Source organism: Chanos chanos, chromosome 8 (assembly GCF_902362185.1).
Source record: "Chanos chanos chromosome 8, fChaCha1.1, whole genome shotgun sequence".
NCBI lineage: Eukaryota > Metazoa > Chordata > Actinopteri > Gonorynchiformes > Chanidae > Chanos > Chanos chanos.
This window is the reverse complement of record NC_044502.1, coordinates 25,675,614-25,694,429: the sequence shown is the minus strand read 5'-3', so window position 1 is coordinate 25,694,429 and position 18,816 is coordinate 25,675,614. Positions and strand designations below refer to the sequence as shown.

At 41.8% G+C, this 18,816-nt stretch overlaps 1 protein-coding gene across 1 annotated transcript in view; it reads right to left on the bottom strand.

Annotated features, from left to right (window-relative positions):
- Positions 1-18,574, bottom strand: part of lrch2 (leucine-rich repeats and calponin homology (CH) domain containing 2) — a 40,210-nt gene extending 21,636 nt beyond the window's left edge. Inside the window, exons 1-2 of the mRNA XM_030782246.1 lie at positions 18,334-18,574; positions 976-1,120 (exon numbers count right to left, since the gene is read on the bottom strand). Coding sequence (XP_030638106.1) covers positions 976-1,120; positions 18,334-18,574 — 386 coding nt within the window. The remainder of the gene's footprint in view (positions 1-975; positions 1,121-18,333) is intronic.
- Between the last annotated feature and the right edge of the window lie 242 nt (positions 18,575-18,816).

Genomic DNA, 18,816 nt, shown 5'->3' with positions numbered 1-18,816 from the left:
CAGTAGTGCAGGCACACAGTAATGAAGATTACCACTTTGGTAAGCAATGAACGCTCTGTTTTACTGGACACTTCTTCCATAATTTAATCGAAACACAAACAGTTATTCACAGGGAGGAACTTCCTCCTGCCACGTTTATATTATTTCTCATGAATAATCTAAAGTGCCCTTCTAATAATGGCCTGCCTTTTGTCTTACCCTTTAAAACTTGAAATAAACAAGATAACAGATAAAAATGTTTGGCTACCGATGTGCCTGCTGCAGCCAAGCAGCAAAACACATTTATAAAAAGGAACATTTTGGTGTGGAATACATAACACAGCTGCTGTGTTGTTTGTAAATGCTGTAATTAGTGAATGAAATGCGTCATTTTGTGAGGAACCAAAGCAGTGCAGTGTGCGATGTGATGTAAAAGTCTTATGTTCTCTGATACGTGACATGCTCTACGAGGCTGAGCGGAGTAACAGGGACATGGATTGAAGAAAGAAGAAAACCTGGACCACATTGCTACAACTGCAGTATTAGAGGGAGAGAGCGAGAGAGAGAGATGAAAAGAAGAGAATTACATAGACACAAAATAAAGACATCAGCAAGATCTAGGTGAAAAAGACACAAAGATTCTTTTTTTTCATTTACTTATTTATTTTCTCTTTATTCCTGTTCAGTAATCTTTCCTGGATTATCTATTACCTCAGTCTGTACGATGCAGAATGAAAGAGTGACAGGAATTTGATGAATAGACAAATGAAGCTTAACAGAAAGCTGAGGAAGCACACGTAACACATACACATAAAAGAATAAAAAACAGATGGTTTTATGGATGACAAAGGGGATAGATGGATGAAAGGACTGATGGATGGTTAGAATAGAAGATGAATGGATAGATGCATGGATGGATGAATGGACAGATGGATGGATGGATGGACAGACAGACGGGCAGATGGATGGGCAGAAGGGACAGACCTTCAGGCTTACCTGATGTTGAGATAGGTGAGCATTTGTAGGTTGATGATTGGTTCTGGGATGCTCTTGATGCAGTTATGATAGAGGTTCAGAGACTCCAGAGGGGCGAACATACACACCTCCGCGGGAATCTCTGCAAAACGGTTCCTCGACAGATCTAAAGAGAACCGAAACAGGAAGCTTCCTCAAAATACAAATTAAATACAGAGACCAGCATATGAGACAAGAGATTCTGCATTATTTTGCTAACACCTGACACACTGTTACGTTGAGTAAGCATTGAGAAAACATTAAGAGAACATCAGTCAGAAGAATATAAAATCAGGCAAAACGTTATAGCCCATACAGGTTTTGTGAACCTGCCCCGTTGACACTGAGGGAAAATGTATCTGCAAAAGCAAATAGGCCTACATCCACAGAGCCCTTTGGTGATTCATTTAAGTACTAAATGCAGATATAAAACTGGTATTCAAAACGTACAGTTATCACGCTGCTGTTTAACAAGGCCATGTACAAACACTATATGAATTTCTCTTACTTATCTCAACAGGACAGTTAGAGCAGAGAGTCAGTACTCCTACTGTACATTACCTCTAGCTAAGGAAGACTGCGAACAGAAGAATTTAATGTTTAGCATGGGGGCAAAGATTATCTGTTTGCCAAGTATAGGTGTTTCATTCACACAGAGTGAAATGAGTTTTACTACTCTCCTCTAATTAGGACCAGGGCACAACCTCATGTGAATCTGATGAAATGTTGTATCATTAGCTATAAAATATCACAGTGCAAGTCAGTCCTATGCTGTTTGTAGTGTTAGTGATTATGTTATGGTAATGTTACATTAATAGCATTCGAATCATGTTTTCGTAATGTTGATTAGCTTAGTCAGCTTGTGTTATGGTATGATCTGAGTAGACATTAAGCAGTAACGCTTAACGCACTGATAAGGCAGGTGTGGTGTAACTGTGACAGGAAACTGTAGTGAGTGATGGGAAATCTTCAGGGACGAGTGAATGATTTAATGACCAGTCAGTCCAAAACTGATCTATTAGATCAAGGCTCTCCCATGGACAGGACAGGGCACACAAATCAGCAGGTTAAAGACACACACACACACACACACACACACAAACACACTAATATGCCTGAATCCATTCATTGTAAGCTGGATGGTCATTGTGCAGATGTAATGTGGTATGTGTCTGCGTGTGTGTTTGTGTGTGCATGTATGTGTCAACCTTGTACAAAATTAAAATAGCTCTTTGCATAACTCATATTCTAATATCATGATTGTTTGATAATGAATCTTACATGTCATACAGCTTAACTCTGGTCTAAATAACCTATGTGTGACAAACAAGTATCACAGGAGGACATTCTGTCACGACTCACGAAAGAGGCTGGATGCACACGCAGATCAATTTCTCTCTTTATTTAAAGTAAACAAAAATTTCACTTACAGACTGGAGAACAGAACCTTGGCAGAACAAGAAAATGAACGTGACCTGGAGGAAATATCCAAACAATGCCAACACAAAGACACAGGGGAAACCAAGGAGTACTTATATCAAACAAAACGAGATATAACTCACTAAACACAGGTGAGGGGGGGGGGGGCAAAAACAGAACCCAGACCCAACACTAGAGGGAGAACAGAGGGACCAGGGCGTGACACTATTAAAACACTCCAACATTTATGATATACATTATAGCAATACAGGATGTCCATTATAGCAATACAGTTCTTGTATCACTAAAGACATTGTCTTAACACTTGTTTAAAAACATCTTTGTTCCAAGGAAGTGTAACTGCTTAGTAAGCTGTTCCAGCATCACTAGGTTTCAAAACATGAAGAAGAATGAGACATCATATACATGTCTCAACCAATCAGAATGGCTCTGAGGTGTTGCTAGGGGGTTGTCATGGATACAGACATGCTGACAATGCAGAGACAGGGTCAGGTCGCTCCTGTTTCCTCTTCTTTTCTCATTCATTTCCTCCTGGAGTGGCTGGTGATGGACCAGACCTCATAAATCTGTCTCGAACAGTCTCCTGGCTGGGACAAACTGGGAGGACAGATTTCAAGAGCCTTATGGACACTTTATCGTCTGGCTCTTGTCCAATGCCCCTTAATCAGAGGAGGGCCTGGGCAAGGATTGGCAAATGAGAATCTTCCTTTAGGAAGGCTTGGCAGGTGTTAGCCAATAGGCCCGAGAGTGAGGGGCATATCCTTCATCCAGATTTGATTATATGAATTTACCATGTACCAATGGTTACCATCCCAAACTGCGCTGCCTGGCAACTGTTTCCGTCTCAACCATGTTGACTGGACCAACGCCCATGTCCTGTTGGTTTCCCTGCTGCTCAGCATTAGTGGAGCATCTCCTCCTCACTCATCCATTCTCTCTCTCTCTCTCTTTTTCTCTCTCTCCTTCATTCATAAAATTCACAAACCTCTACATGGTCTGTGCTTGTCCTGTACTGTACAGGAATTGTGTACAGAGAATCCAATCAGCTACAGGATGGCAGAGCATTCTCAGGGCTTTGTACGGAAGGGTTCAGCCTCACAAAAACACTCAACGTCAGAGATGGTGATGCAGAAATGAATGCGTGTGAAAAATGAGTGCACATGAAAAGCTCATTTTAGACTTGTATACTCTGCTTCCTGGCATGACCACTGCTCTTCACATGGTGACTGATGTGTGAAACCTCAGAACCTTAGACACAGCTGTATGAATTGTTCCCAGCTTTCTACAAACAGCATGTGCTGTGTGGGAGCCTGTATAGCTGTGTAAATATAGAATAAATGTCACCGTCATACTGCAACTCTCAATGATCTATACACTAGCATCAGTCTAATCCAGTCATACAGGTGAACTAACCTACTTAATGATCAACCTACCTATAAGATAAAACTCTTGATACTCTAAATACTACTGTTCTCTGCAGAGAGAAGAGAGAAAGAAAGATATGGGAGAGAGAGAGGGAGAGAGAGCGAGAAAGAGAGAGAGATGACCTGTGACCTTGTACCAGTAGGACAATGGGGACATGATAAGAAGGGGTGGGAAGGAGAGAAGATCATTTCCATGGTTACCATGCTATTATCTGAACGACAGGTGACCTGATATAATATTGGGACTGCAATTATCATTAACTAACTAAACATCCTCATAGAGACAGTTTTGCTGACAACCTGCCTGATTACTAAATTCAGCATTTAAGTGTATATTTGATAAATTCAACAGTGTATAAAATGGGGGGGGGGCCGTTGCTCAAGAATTATTCACTACAAACATCTTGAATCAGCTACGTTTTAATCACACACACACACACGGACACGGACAGCTTGCTGCAGAGCTGTGTAAGGATTCTGATGTGGTCCTCCCGTTTCCACAGCAACCTTACGCAGCGCTAGAGGGAGTGGCTGTATCTGCAGGATACATACACACACATGCATCCATTCAAATAGAGGAACACACTCACACACACACATCCACATACCCAAGATACACCCACAACCCCATTCATTCATTGTTTCCTTTCTATTCTATCTCTCCATCACATGCTCAAACACACACTCATGCACGGTGCACACACAGAGGTTTAACGGGGCATGGAGGAACCTGTATCTTCCCTACATGAGAGATATAGAGACATAGAACAGACCTGTACTCCACACCAGACAAATAAAAAGACAAATCATAACACCAGAGTGCTACAAACAGAATACCAACCACGCTAAATGTTATTTAACCACACAACTTATTACAGTCTTTACTTGTTTGAACTGAACTTGAACATACATAGAAAGTATCTGCACTCAGTTTAATATATTTTTTATATCAGAGGGAGGAAAAACAACATTTTAAAGCCTGTTTTAAATTAAAATAGTGTTCAGGGAATTTTGAGACTCATTTTTAAATCTCAGGTCTTCCTAATTCTAGAATAATATCTCTCTTCCTCTAAGGACATTCCACCTCAAATAAAAGATACACGATGGATTATAGGATTGAAATGGGTTCTTCCTAACACAACATGATTAACACTGTAACTCATATGTAAGATATGACATATTAATGTGACATAATACCAACCGGATGCAGATTCGCTCAGGAAATTGTTTTAATGTGATGTTTTTTACTGACCAGTAGTTACTGCAACAGACTCACGGTCAAAACTGCCCTTTATAGACAGATTAACAAAATCTGATTATTACAGTTTAATAACCTGTTAGTCAGCAGGATTCTCTCTCTCTCTCTCTCTCTCTCTCTCTCTCTTCCCAAGTATGTGTGTGTATATCTGTGTGTTTGTGTATGTATGTGTATGTATATATATATATGTGTGTGTGTTGATGCAGGTGGAATAAAGTGTAATAAAGTCCTATTGCCCAGACAAACAGAAGCCTGTGGGCCAGGGGCAGACTCATTAACACTTACGTGTGTTCTGTGTGTTCTGAGTCAACAGAGCACAGGGTTAAAGAAAGCAAATATCACAACTCCTAGCACACAGTGACAACATCACAACACCCACACAGTTCAAGTGTTTAGCGGATGGAGTGTGGCTGTGGTGTCTCTTGGTATCATCTCTGCCCAGTATAGAGGATAATATAGTTCATACTATTCTTAGAGCTGGAAACAGGATTAGCCGAGGACAGCTGAGGGTTCTCAGGTACTGTAATGGCTGAACTGATATGAGGTGATGAAGCTGTGTTGTTGGGTACTGAAATGGATGTACTGATATGAGGTGATGGAGCTGTGTTTTTGAGAACTGAAATGGCTGAACTGACATGAGGTGATGGAGCTGTGTTTTGCTGTGTTTTTGGGTACTGGAATGGATGTACTGACGTGAGGTGATGGAGCTGTGTTTTTGAGAACTGAAATGGCTGAACTGACATGAGGTGATGGAGCTGTGTTTTTGGGTACTGGAATGGATGTACTGACGTGAGGTGATGGAGCTGTGTTTTTGGGTACTGAAATGGCTGAACTGACATGAGGTGATGAAGCTGTTTTTGGGTACTGAAATGGCTGAAGTGACATGAGGTGATGGAGCTGTGTTTTCGGGTACTGAAATGGCTGAACTGACATGAGGTGATGAAGCTGTGTTTTTGGGTACTGAAATGGCTGAACTGACATGAGGTGATGGAGCTGTGTTTTCGGGTACTGGAATGGATGTACTGCCATGAGGTGATGAAGCTGTGTTTTTGGGTACTGAAATGGATGTACTGACATGAGGTGATGAAGCTGTGTTTTTGGGTACTGAAATGGCTGTACTGATATGAGGTGATGGAGCTGTGTTTTCAGGTACTGAAATGACTGTATTGGCCCTTGGCTCTGAGGTAGATCCCTGTAGCTTTGCTGGCTGTGATATGGGACAGCCTTTAGAAAACCTTTAGAAAAGTAATTAGTGTGTAGGAGGGAGGAGGGCAGCGGATAAGATCATCTCAATTAAACACTGGGCAGATGTGCACACACACACACACACACACACACACACTGAGCATACAGACAAAAGCATACAGACACAAACACACAGGCAGAGAGAGAGAGTGAGAGAGAGAGAGAGAGAGAGAGAGAGAGAGAGAGAGAGAGAGAGAGAAATTTGGCTATTATTGTTTTAGCTTTTATCACTAAAAAAAAGCCAACATGCCCACTAAGACAGGTTTGAATAGAAAAAAAACATTCCTGTGTTAAATTCAGTAGGCCCAGTTCTTTGTTTGAATATTCAAGAGTTAGGACTGGGCCAGGTGACCACGCAGTCTCCAGCTTCCTGCTGACTCTCTCTGTCAACCTGGGCACAGGTCTTCACTCACTGTGACTGAAACAAATGGGTTTCAGTCAAGTCACATATGCTCACCACATACCAAATCAACGGGACAATATAACGACTGCATGAGCAAAACAGCACTGTCTGACACATACTGTCACGTGGCTGGTTTCAGACTGGTAAGCAAAACATAAAATTTCCTCTACGCCGAGTCAAAATTCTGGGTTGATTAGACTCCAGTCTGAGCCAACCTTCCCTAAAACATTTCTCACAGATTTCAAGGTTTAGAATGTCACATTACAGTAAAATCTCATCTTAATCCCCCCAAAAATTCCCCTTGTTTTGTTTTTTTAGTCGACCGGAGTCCTCTGACCTCTCACAGTTTATTCTGGGACACTTTTCCAAAAATAGCCTTCTGTGTTTCCCATCTCTCCTCTTCCAGTCATCCTCTTCAAAATAAAATTCATCTCTCTCTCTCTCTCTCTCTTCAGATCCCAGACTCAGATTACTCTAACAGAAGAGCAGGCCTGATGAAGCCTCATTAACGTCTCCTCTGTCAGTAATGGTAAATGTGTTAGTTCATTCAAGTTCATTCTCATACAGAGCAGCAGAGAGAGACGGACTACACAGCCATATCAGCACTGCCAAGAGAGAAAGATCACAAAGCACTACACATACTGCAGAACCAGGAAAGAGAGATGGGAGGAGAGAGAGAGAGAGAGAGAGAGAGAGAGAGAGAGAGAGAGAGAGAGAGCTGATGAAAATTGCATGTGACAGTGACATTTTTAATATCCCACTGTACATATCCAGTGTGTGTGTACAGTGAGTGTGAGTGTGTGTGTGGGCACCGCTCTCAACACAGAACCTTTTATAAAGAGTATATTTGCAATAGTATAGATGATATCCAGGGGAGTTAGTCAAATAAAGTGAAAAGACTGTTATGGATTATTCACACTGACTGTTGTTGATTATTCACAGTGACTGTTGTCGATTACTCACACCTTCACACTCAGGCACACCCTTCTGAAATGTTCATCTCTCGATATGATAAAACATGGTGTTTGGACTGAAAATCAATTTGCCTATTCACATATGAAATGCCTTACATGTGAACATGTGAATGGCCTTTTACTCTGTATGTGTCTATGAGTAGAGTGTCTAAAATGTCACAGCAGCTGACATGTATTTACTTGAGTGTAGGCCAGTGTAATGACAATAACAACATGTCTACTCATGTTTTGCTTTTGAGGAAACTTGGCACTGAATGAATAAAGAAACAAGGTGTAAGTCATCAAGCAGACAAAGATCAACAACTGTATGTATGATTACATAAGTGTTTTGTTTATGAAAAGTATATGAAATCAATGCTCCTTTAGATACCACATACCACAGACAGACAGAGTTCTCTAACTTCCCCATCACTGTAGGGATATGACATGAGTATAAACGTGTTTACTGAACTCTTCTCCTTCCAGTGCCTGAAGAAGCCAAGGTTTGGCAGTGCTGTGAAGGAAATACAAACTAATGCAGAACCACTTGCTTCACTGTTGTTTTATGGCCCACAGTGAACCGGGAGGAGAGAAATGATTCTGGACAATGTAAGATGTCAAAGGAAACAAACACTTTTGGGAACTTTTGCTGAGCAGAATGCTAATGCTCCAATGCTCTAATGCTCCTTTGGCTTGCCTACATTACTCCCTCTTTAAAAACCACACCCTATCCTTCATGTTCTTTATATATCAAAGAGTTAACTCAGAATTAAAGAAGCACGCTGCTGGCGACTGCACTGTGATGGTAATTGCCTACTTTACTTTCTCTTTAAAATCAATAATCCTCTTCTTCATATCCTGTGTAAAGTGAACAGTTATATTGGAGTTAAGGATCTTCACTGCTGGTATAGCTTTGCATACTGCATATATGCAACATACACAATGTGCTGTGTGTGTGTGCATGTGCGTGCACGTTCACACACACACGTGTGCATGCATGTGTGCCAGTGTGAGTGCATGCAAGTGTGAGTGTGTACATGCATATGTGTGTATGTGTGTGTGTGAACCCACGGCGGGGTTTCCCTGTGTTAATTGGGCTTGTTGTGGCTGCAATATGACACATAATCTGAAAGTAATGTAAGAGTGGCACATTGCCACAGGGGCAGACACACACACACACACACACACACACACACAAACACACACTCACACACAGACACAAACAAACACACACACACACACACACACCTGCATGTGACTTAGGAGCTGGCCGTTTCTCTCTCTCTGCTGTAGTGTTTATCCTTTTTTTTCTGGTTTTCTTTATTAAATCATGGTATGTTTGTCATAGGCACTGTACAGGGAAATGTAGACAAAAGTTAGAGACATGAACAGACGAAGAGGGAAGTGGGAGAGTTTTACTTCTGCATTAAGGCCAGACCACCAGGCACGTCACAGCAATTATCACGTCCCTCAAAACCAACCTCTCACAACAAACATCCATCTAACACCCAGTTCACCAAAACAATGGGTGAAGTCATTTCATTTTTTAGGCTGTACCATCTCTCTCACGCACAGAGACACACAGGCACACACACACACACACACACACACACACACACACACACACACAGGGCACACACACACACACACACACACACACATACACACACACACAAACACACTTGAGGGGTAAATGAATTGCTGGTTGAGTTGAGCTAACACACAGCTGAAAGCTGAGATGACAGCTTTGATTTCTATCTCTACACAAAGCACTATACCAGTGAGCAAAAGACTACAACTCTCTCTCTCTCTCTCTCTCTCTCTCATTCGTTCATTCCTTCTCTCTCTTCCTCCTAACTGACAGGCTCTTAAGGGAAAGAGTTAGATGAGGGTTGAAAGGAGCTGAAGGGTGGGGGGCGGGGGGCATGCTCAGGAACAGGGTGTTTTTTGTGGCACTGTTTGTCCCTCAGCATCCTTGACCAAAAACACCCAGAGAGAGAGAGAGAGAGAGAGACAGAGACAGAGACAGACAGAGAGAGAGAGCAAGAGAGAGAGAGAGAGAGAGAAAGAGAGAGAGAGAGAGAGAGAGAGAGAGAGAGAGAGAGAGAGAGAGAGAGAAAGAGAGAGAGAGCATTCTGTGTAACTGTTACTCAGACTAAAAGACAGACTAAAAGAGCATCCCAGCTATAGTGTGGTTGGTGGGCCCAAGAGACACTGAGACTCCAGTGACTGAGATGGTGGAGGGCTGGAGAGGATGGCAGTGAGGTTGCGATGAGTAAAATGAATCACATGACTGGGAAAAGCCTAATTATATACTTTATTACACATAACTGCGCACAATTTATAATTATTTAGAGTCATCAATGTTGTATCATTAACAAGGTAATCTGATTTAATGCATCTGTTGATCATATATTTATCTAACGATCAAACATCACACACACAATAATGCATTTGTAAATAACTGGTAAAGAATCAGTGCCTTCGTTTGTCGACTGATTGGTGTACTGATGACGTCAACAGACAGGTCTCAGACAAGGTCCAGTGTATGAGCAGACTAAGAACACCGGCAGACTCCAGTGCTAATTGAATATTTATGCAATGTGATTCACAGAAAAAAAAGACACACAGCTACATTGCCTCTCAAACTAAACGTTTTTTTTTCCCTCAAACATTCCCCGCAGATCATCATTTCCATCGGAAAGTATACACTGCTCAACTGTGAATCTTATGGATCTTATGAGTTCACAGACACACCACCTCATCCAGTTAGCTGATCGTGCCTCCTTTTCTGTGCTAAAGCCCAGAGTCGCCCGTCTCAAATTAAATCATGACAGAATCATTCCAACAAAGTTGGTTTTATCCTCCCCACATTTCTGTGCGCGAAGACTCTGTCTGATGTGTTCATCTCCATAGATCCTGCGTTAGTCCAACACTACATCCATATTTACGGGTGTTCAATACGAAACGGCGTCAACAAGCCAATACTTCAGCAGTTGAATCGGCCAGCGATAAGTTTGATTACAAAATGTTGGAGATCACATTGTATATGTCAACCACATACTAGTGCAACAAACACTGTCAACCTGCGGATGTTTAGGTGTTTACAAATCTGTATGCGGTGTTTACTGTATCTCTTTATGGCTCATGTTGATGTTTATACAGCTGGTCTTTGTAAGACTCCACTTACAGTTTAAGTGAGTTTGACTGCACTGGAACAACAGTCTGCAGCCCTATAAAAATCAGTGTGTACAAAGCATTTGAGACTGTTTCCAAACTCAGACAGTATCAAGAACTGGTTCATCTGTTAATGCTTTCATTTGGTAAGTACAAGGTGATCAATTTCATACCAAACTCAGAGACCATTCACTATACCCACCCATAATATGCTCAAATGTAGATTCAGGCTGAACACAGTCTTGGACCACTGTTTATTACTAGTTCAACACTGCAACAGAGCTGCTCTTCAATAAATTCTGCTGTGACTCCTGATGCCATCAATTTTGGTGTGAATCCTGATGCCATCAATTCTGGAGTGAAACCAGTAGGGCTGCCTCTTAATAGTCAACCAAACAATTAGTTGATGAGAAGAGTCTTAGTCAACGAAGTTTTCACTGGTCAGTTAGTAGCAGAAACCCCCCCCCCCCCCCCCCCCTCAAACTTCATTCAGGAGCTGCGCCTTGTCATTAAAAAGTTATTAGACCATGTTGGGCAGGAAATCATCCAAAGTGTGGGATCATTTTGAGCATGTAAAGGACAACCCCAAAAAGGTGACATGCAAACTTTGTATGCAAAGATTTGCCTGTCATTCGTTAACTTCAAACATGACTTATCATCTGAAACATGTAAGTAGCCTAACATTATAATTCCTTTATGCTAAATAATTAATGGCCTGATTGTGTGGTGGCCTGGGAGAACCCATCAGATGTACTTCAATCCCTATACTTTACCATGGTGTAGAAAGCTTTTAAGAAAACAAACAGGATACTGTCCATTTTTAAGCGTTTGCGTACATTAGGTCATTACGAAAAAGAGAGGTACGCTTTGTGCGCACTTGTAAATTTTATATTGTAACGGCTCATTATTACGGCTTTGTATTTCTCTGTAATGTAGCACAGTGTTAACAACATTACTTGTAACATTCTCTCACAGCCCTGGGACTCAAACCATTTTCTGAGGCCCCCCAAAATATATATTTAAATAATTAAATCAATATCATAAGCGTGTGACAACTAGTCAACTAATGGCTTGAACTAACGACTACTAGCCGACTAGGAAAATCTTTGGTTGGGGCAGCCCTAGAAACCAGATTCCATTTGTTGTAGTGTGAACTGAAACAGAAACCCAGTAGTTCCTGTTCTGACACACAACAGCTCTTCAGCAGAGCCCTCTCTTCTCCATTTCCAAGCTCCCCTTTAGGCTCAAAGTCACGAAAACAAATCACAAAAAAAAAATTAAAGAAAAAAAAGCAATCTGGAGGGAAAACTACACATGTTAAGTTACATTTGTCACAGACCTCATTTTCTTCTGAACACGTCCTCCACTCCAGTCAGGCATATCACCATATTATGCGATCAGAGCTTAATTTACATACACTTTCACTGTTTCAAAGGAATGCTGAATTTCTAAATCTTGTCACAGTCATATGCCTGCCTGTAGCTAGGCTGAATTCTGGTCCTGAACGTTAAAAGATTCAACTCCTTCTGTCATGCAGCGGCAAAGTTATTCCACACGATTCTGAGAAAGCAGAAATGTTTCCAGCTTCAGCGTCATCAAAGCTGCTGTGTTTGCCTGAAACCTATAAGGAAAGCAAACAAGCTCTGACAAGCTACGACACGCTGAATTGCGCCTGTCACTGGCCCCCTGAAATGAGGTGTCACACTACCACTCATTGGTCAGTTCCATCTTTTAAGCTCCATCCAGTATTCCAGAAGAACACTAAAATTTCAAACTGGCCTTGTTCACTTCCTAAGGGAAAGAACTTTTTTTCAGCACACTCTTGGTCACCAGTACACAGGGACAGTTTATAGTGCATATGTTTATGTGCGTATGCTCTGGTCTTTCAGGATGGGAAGGAAATATGACACTCAAGTTTAAATGTTAATACAAATGCTATCTCACACAGAGAAATCAAGTTACTACAGCAAGACAAAATGAGATTAAATGAAGTCAAAACCTGATGTCTGTATAATGTAGAAAGACACACACACACACACCCATTCACACACACACACACACACACACACACTTAATGACTGATGGCTTTACTAAGGCAGCCAATCCTCTTGATCCAGTGGCACTCATTAAACATAACAGACGCATCCACCAATTATACAATCAATGCAAAACTGGGTCACACAGAACTGCCCTGCTCCACAACCAGTGTCTGAGTCAGTACCATCAAGTTAAGGCTGAGGAAAGTACACACACACACACACATTAATTACACTGTGATCCCATAAATTATTATGCAACAGTAGTATTAGTCCTCAGTACAAAGTCTAAGCAGCAGCTGTAAAGAACAACAGTATATCTAAACCCTCTCTCTCCTGGTCTTAACATGACCAAGATTTGTATTTCTGACACTGAGCTGTCACATTCTACTGTCTAATTCTCTCCCTCTCTCTTCTTTTTTCTCTGTCTCTCTGTCTCTAGTCTGGATTTATACACTGTCCCACACTCCAATATTTCATTGGACCGCCTTTAGCTTTGATTACAGCATGCATTCGCTGTGGAACTGTTTCAGCAACCTTATGTAACATTACAACATTTATTTCCATCCAGAGTTGCATTAATTTTTGGCCGAGATCTTGACAACGGGAGAGTCGACAACGGGAGAGTCGACTTTTTGTTTTGGCCAGGCAGTGTAGTTGTACATAGGCTCTACGCAGAGCCTACGCAAGTGGCCTATGCCATTGTGAACATTTATACTTGTGCGCTGGTGTGTCTGTGTCGCTCTGCAATTACACCAAAACGCTAGATGGCGGTGGGCTTTCTATGCCACTGTGCTGAGTTTCTTCGTGTACTTCAAACAATGGCGACTGAAACTGAGCGGATCATGTTGGAGTTGGAGCTAATAAATGTTGAAGAACAGTTACTTTTACTGAAATTAAAATTTCCGAAACACCGGAAATACATAGGAGGAAACGCAATGCTACCAAGCAGACCAATCACAGTTGTTGTGGTTTGCGTTGCCACGACGTGTAATTACATTTCTGGGGAGATGCACATCATGCTGCAGCGTAGGGTACGCGGCTATGCCATACCTACAGCGTAGATTCTTTGCAGAAGTATAAACCAGCCTTTAGCAAGAGGCTTCATTTAGAGTAAACACACCGTCACAAAGCACAACCATTCAATCAGTCCAGTTCACCCCACACATTAACTCTGCTCCTTATGCAGTCCTTAATTAGCTACCTGAAACACAAAGACACACACACATGCACACACACACACACTCACAGATTCATAAAACCCTAATGTGTGTACTGAGTTACAGAGGACTCTTCTGAGAGCAGGTGTCTAAGCATGGCCAGACTTAACATTTTCAGAATGTGCGCAGCTTTTCAGACTCTTCACTGTTTAACAGAATCTTACTGATTCATCCATTTCCATTTCAAAGAATAAATTAATGAGTACTTTCCTGCATTACACAGACAACATCTTTGAATATGTTGGCTTACTCACACATACTACTAAACTCTCACTGCTCAGCTTCTAAACAAAAACACAAACTAAAGGGAGTCTCCTCCATACTGATTTGGCCCCAAATGAATATAGTTTGATATAGGAAAGTGAGAGAGAAACAGACAGAGAGGGAGAGAGGGAAAGAGAGATCATTATTTCAGGAAATGAATGTGTGTGTGTGTGTGTGTTCTAGTTAAACCCCCTGAAGCAGACAGTTTGAATACAGCCCAAAGTTGGCAGGTAATATTCTCAGGTGTAAAAAAATGGGTGCTTTCACTGACTGAATTCATTAAATCTTTTAATTCTCTTAGAAGAACTCATAACTCAATGGAAAGAAGAAAGTTCAATGTGATGGTGTGATGTTTTTAAAAATCATTCATATGGAGATATAACTACATGCACTACTGCTTAAAATAATGGTTTTAGAAATGAGAATGCAAAAACAAAAAAGCATCCCTCTGCCTCTCTCTCCCTCCCTCCCTCTCTCACCCACCCTCTTTCTCTCACTCTCTCTTTGTAGTTAGCATATGGATGAAAAGTTGTCTGTGAACTACAAAGCCCATGATGCAGAGCATGGATCAAAGGTGACACCCTCCAGATGGGACCAGCGTGTCAGATTGGGCGTAATTACTCCAGTCTCAGGAGAATCTTTGTGTGTGTGCGGTATTGTGTGTGTGCGTGTGCGTGTGTGTAGAGGACAACAATGTGCTCACATCACAGCTGGGACACCCCATTCAGAAAAGGCTGAGACTGGAAGTCAAGCATTTGAAACGTAAAGCAGAATAACTGTTCCTAAAGCAGAATAACTGTTTCTAAACCTGAATGACTGTTCCTAAACCGGAATAACTGTTCCTAAATCAGAGCAACTGTTCCTAAACCAGACTAAATGTTCCTAAACTTGAGTAGTTGTTCCTAAACCAGAATAACTGTCCCTAAACCTGAGCAGCTGTTCCTAAACCAGAATAAATGTTCCTAAACCTGAGTGGCTGTTCCTAAACCAGAATAACTGTTCCTAAACCTGAGTGGCTGTTCCTAAACCAGAATAACTGTTCCTAAACCAGAATAATTGTTCCTAAACCTGAGTGGCTGTTCCTAAACTAGAATAACTGTCCCTAAACCTGAGTGGCTGTTCTTTAATATGTAGTCTCATATCAGTCTTTCCCAGCCACTGGTAACTCTCTCCTCAGGTCAGTTTACACAACACTGTGGTAATGTTGTAGAAACATCAGTGCTAAGAATAAATACCAGCCATGTAGACCAGATATGCATATGACATTATGTCAATGTAAAAAACACAGAATGTCTGTACAGCTATTCCATACTGTTTCAGTGAGACTGAATTAACTTTAACAGAGCAGGCTAGGCTTACAGATTTCAGAGAGCATAGCTGGCATGTCCTCGGTTTACAGTTGACACTGATTACTGCTAAACTATGTTAGAGCAATCGCTGCTGAGACGCCCACAGACCCTCAGAGAAGAGCAGGCCTGCCCTGACCACTCCGCATGAAAACTTCTTTTCAACCACAACATGAAATGACCTTTCACACCAGCAGTCCTGCTCAAAGACTCCTGGAATCTAACTGCAGTTGCGGAGCGAGAGCAACATTTAAATATTAAAAAGATCCTTTCCTCACAGAGCTTTTGCAAGTCAAATATCACTTAACGTCTTCTTCATAATCTGGATGTGTTCACCATGCTGCCCAAACATCACCACTCATAATTCACCTCCTAACAACTGAGAGAGCAAAGACCTTTATTACTTATTTACAAAGTTTAGATGTTTTACCCCAATTAAATACACATTCAAAGAGATTTTGAGATTTCTCGACTGCCCTGTAAGAAACAGCATGCACAATTCAATTTCACAATTCAAATGCCAAGATGCTCTTCAGTTCTTCTATCCTCATTATGTGCATCCACACTCAATGGTAATTCAGTTTGACTGTTAAAAAGAACAACAGACAAAGCAGTTTGATATGATTTTGAAGTGTACTCAATTTATTCATGAGTCTACAGTGTAAACTTAGATGGTTTAATGATTAACTTCCATCACACTTCTCCAAAGACAAAAGACAGATTGTTCAAGTCATTTAAGGCTTAATAAGAGACAGCATGTCAGAGTTTGCTTCCCTTTTCCATTAGCTGTCAGCAAGACTCAAGCATCTGTGGAACATGGAGTGTGTATTTGTAAAGTAACACCCTTCTCATTGCCACAGTGACTCCAATTCAACAACACCAGTGTGGAAAGTGGACCACTGGGCCAACACACATATGCACATGCACACACACGCACAGAGAGAGGGGGAGTAATCTGTCTCTCTCTCTACAGTACAGACACAGTTCCTCTTTGACATGCACTCTCTCGCATTCTCTAAGAATAGACACAAGCAGACATATACATGCACATAGCCCCACCGACTCAGCTATAGTTCATCTCCCTTCTATTCATTTCCTCTTGCAGTGGTGAGAGATTGAGAGATGTCTTCTTTGCTTTCAGAGAGAGGAAACACACATTTGCCTATTCTTGACACACACACCCCTGTATCTTCAGCACAGAGTCGACCATTTAACCAGCGCACTGGCGGAGCGAATTGTAGCCATAACAACTATTGCTTGTTTGGCGTGACGTGAACGTCTCCGTAAATGAGATTTCTAACTATCAGTAAGATCCAAACTTAAACAAAGCGACATGCTTAGTGTAAATAGAGGTCCTAGGACATGTCTCAAATACCCCCATAGAAAGCTAGAGAAATCAACAAAACGAGTTTGAGTGTAAACGAAGAAGGGTCCTTTTCGTTCCAAACTTCACTCCAAAAAGACATTTACACATCATTTTTTCTCAAATAACAACGCTCCAGGGCTTGTTGTAGGAGGAGTCAGTTATGAATGGGGAGCGGGACAAGCAGTTCAGCCTCCTCGCTCCCTTCCTTATTTCACGACTCAATGGCCTCGAGCTACTGCAAACCAACGATACAATCAAACAACCAAGGAAGCACGTTAGCCAGCTGTTAATACACACTGCGGTAGATCCATCAAAAACGAGGGAAAATTTAGAAATTACTAAGTGGAGGTTTTCGAATTTCATACAAGTGGGATAAATAAATATAACTAATTGCATCGTAATAGATTACATTATGTTCCACAGATAGCCTATTCGCCTTCACACAATTTAAAATGAGAGAAATAGGGTAGAGATCCAGGTTAAGGGACTGTATATTCGTGTAACGGCACATTTCAGAAGACCTCCAGCTGAAAAGAGGAGTATATGTATTGGTATTGTCTTTCTTTAAGGAGGGGAAGAGGCGCTCCTGACCAGTTGCTGGCGATGGAGACTGTAGCCTGTCTTTTGTCTTGAGCTAGCGGAGACAGTGTAGCTCTTAAATGCACTTTAACGCCTGCTTAAACATAGTATTTAATCACTCACTAATACAGATTATAATCGTAATGTCCAGCCTCACCATCACTATGCGCTACAGACCCATTGGGCGTCGCACACACCGTTTCATTCCTATCTCCTATTTCTCTTACTGCTCTTGCTTAACGTTTGATTCAGGCATGTGCGAACAGTAGAGGAGCAATTTACACACACGACCAAAACAAACACAGAGGTCTCCGCTTCTGCGATACTGTGCCAACAATTTCATGCCGATGGGTAAAATATGTTTTTGATGCACCGGCAATGGCGAGATATGCTAAAAATACACAAAAATTTTACATAAATGTACTGAATAGCATTTCAGTGTATGTAACATAGAGGACTATTGTCAAAGAACCACGTAAATTGCCCGTAGAAACGAGGAAATGGCACCCTGCGTGTGAAAAGATTGGGTGGAACACAACGGCAGTTTATTCTTTCATTTGCAGTCCAAAACAGGAATCTTCAGAAGCGGGTCAGTGGAGTAGCCAGTGGAATACATCCGTAAAACCTACCTGCTTGTGTAGTATCGGTAAGGTCGTAGTTGAGTCCCGGGTAATCCCGAAGCTTCCTCCCACTAATATTCAACATCCCCGAGCAAACCGCATCCTCCAGAGCACGGTCTAGGCTCCGGGCAGTGTGAAGCTGGTGCTGATGTTGCAGAACGCCCGGGTTCCAGTGAGGTCCGTTCGGGTAGTGCTGGCTTTGGAGAGCCGTCACAGCTCCCACTCCTCCCTGACTCGCCGCCATTTTCATAAGTGAAATTATTCTTACAATAATAAGAGGGGGTACGCTCTCCCCGCCCATGCGCAGAGGGTTGCAGACAGGCACGATAGGGGCAGGGCCTGAAGGATGGGGCGGAGGGGAGCGTGGGTCCAGAGCACAGGTACGTAAGTAACACCAAACCGTTAATCATCGGCAGTCTTCAGGTTCTTTGTTCCTGGAATTAAAAAGACAATAACTCATCAAAAGAAAAGCGGAACAGTTTAATGAATAAA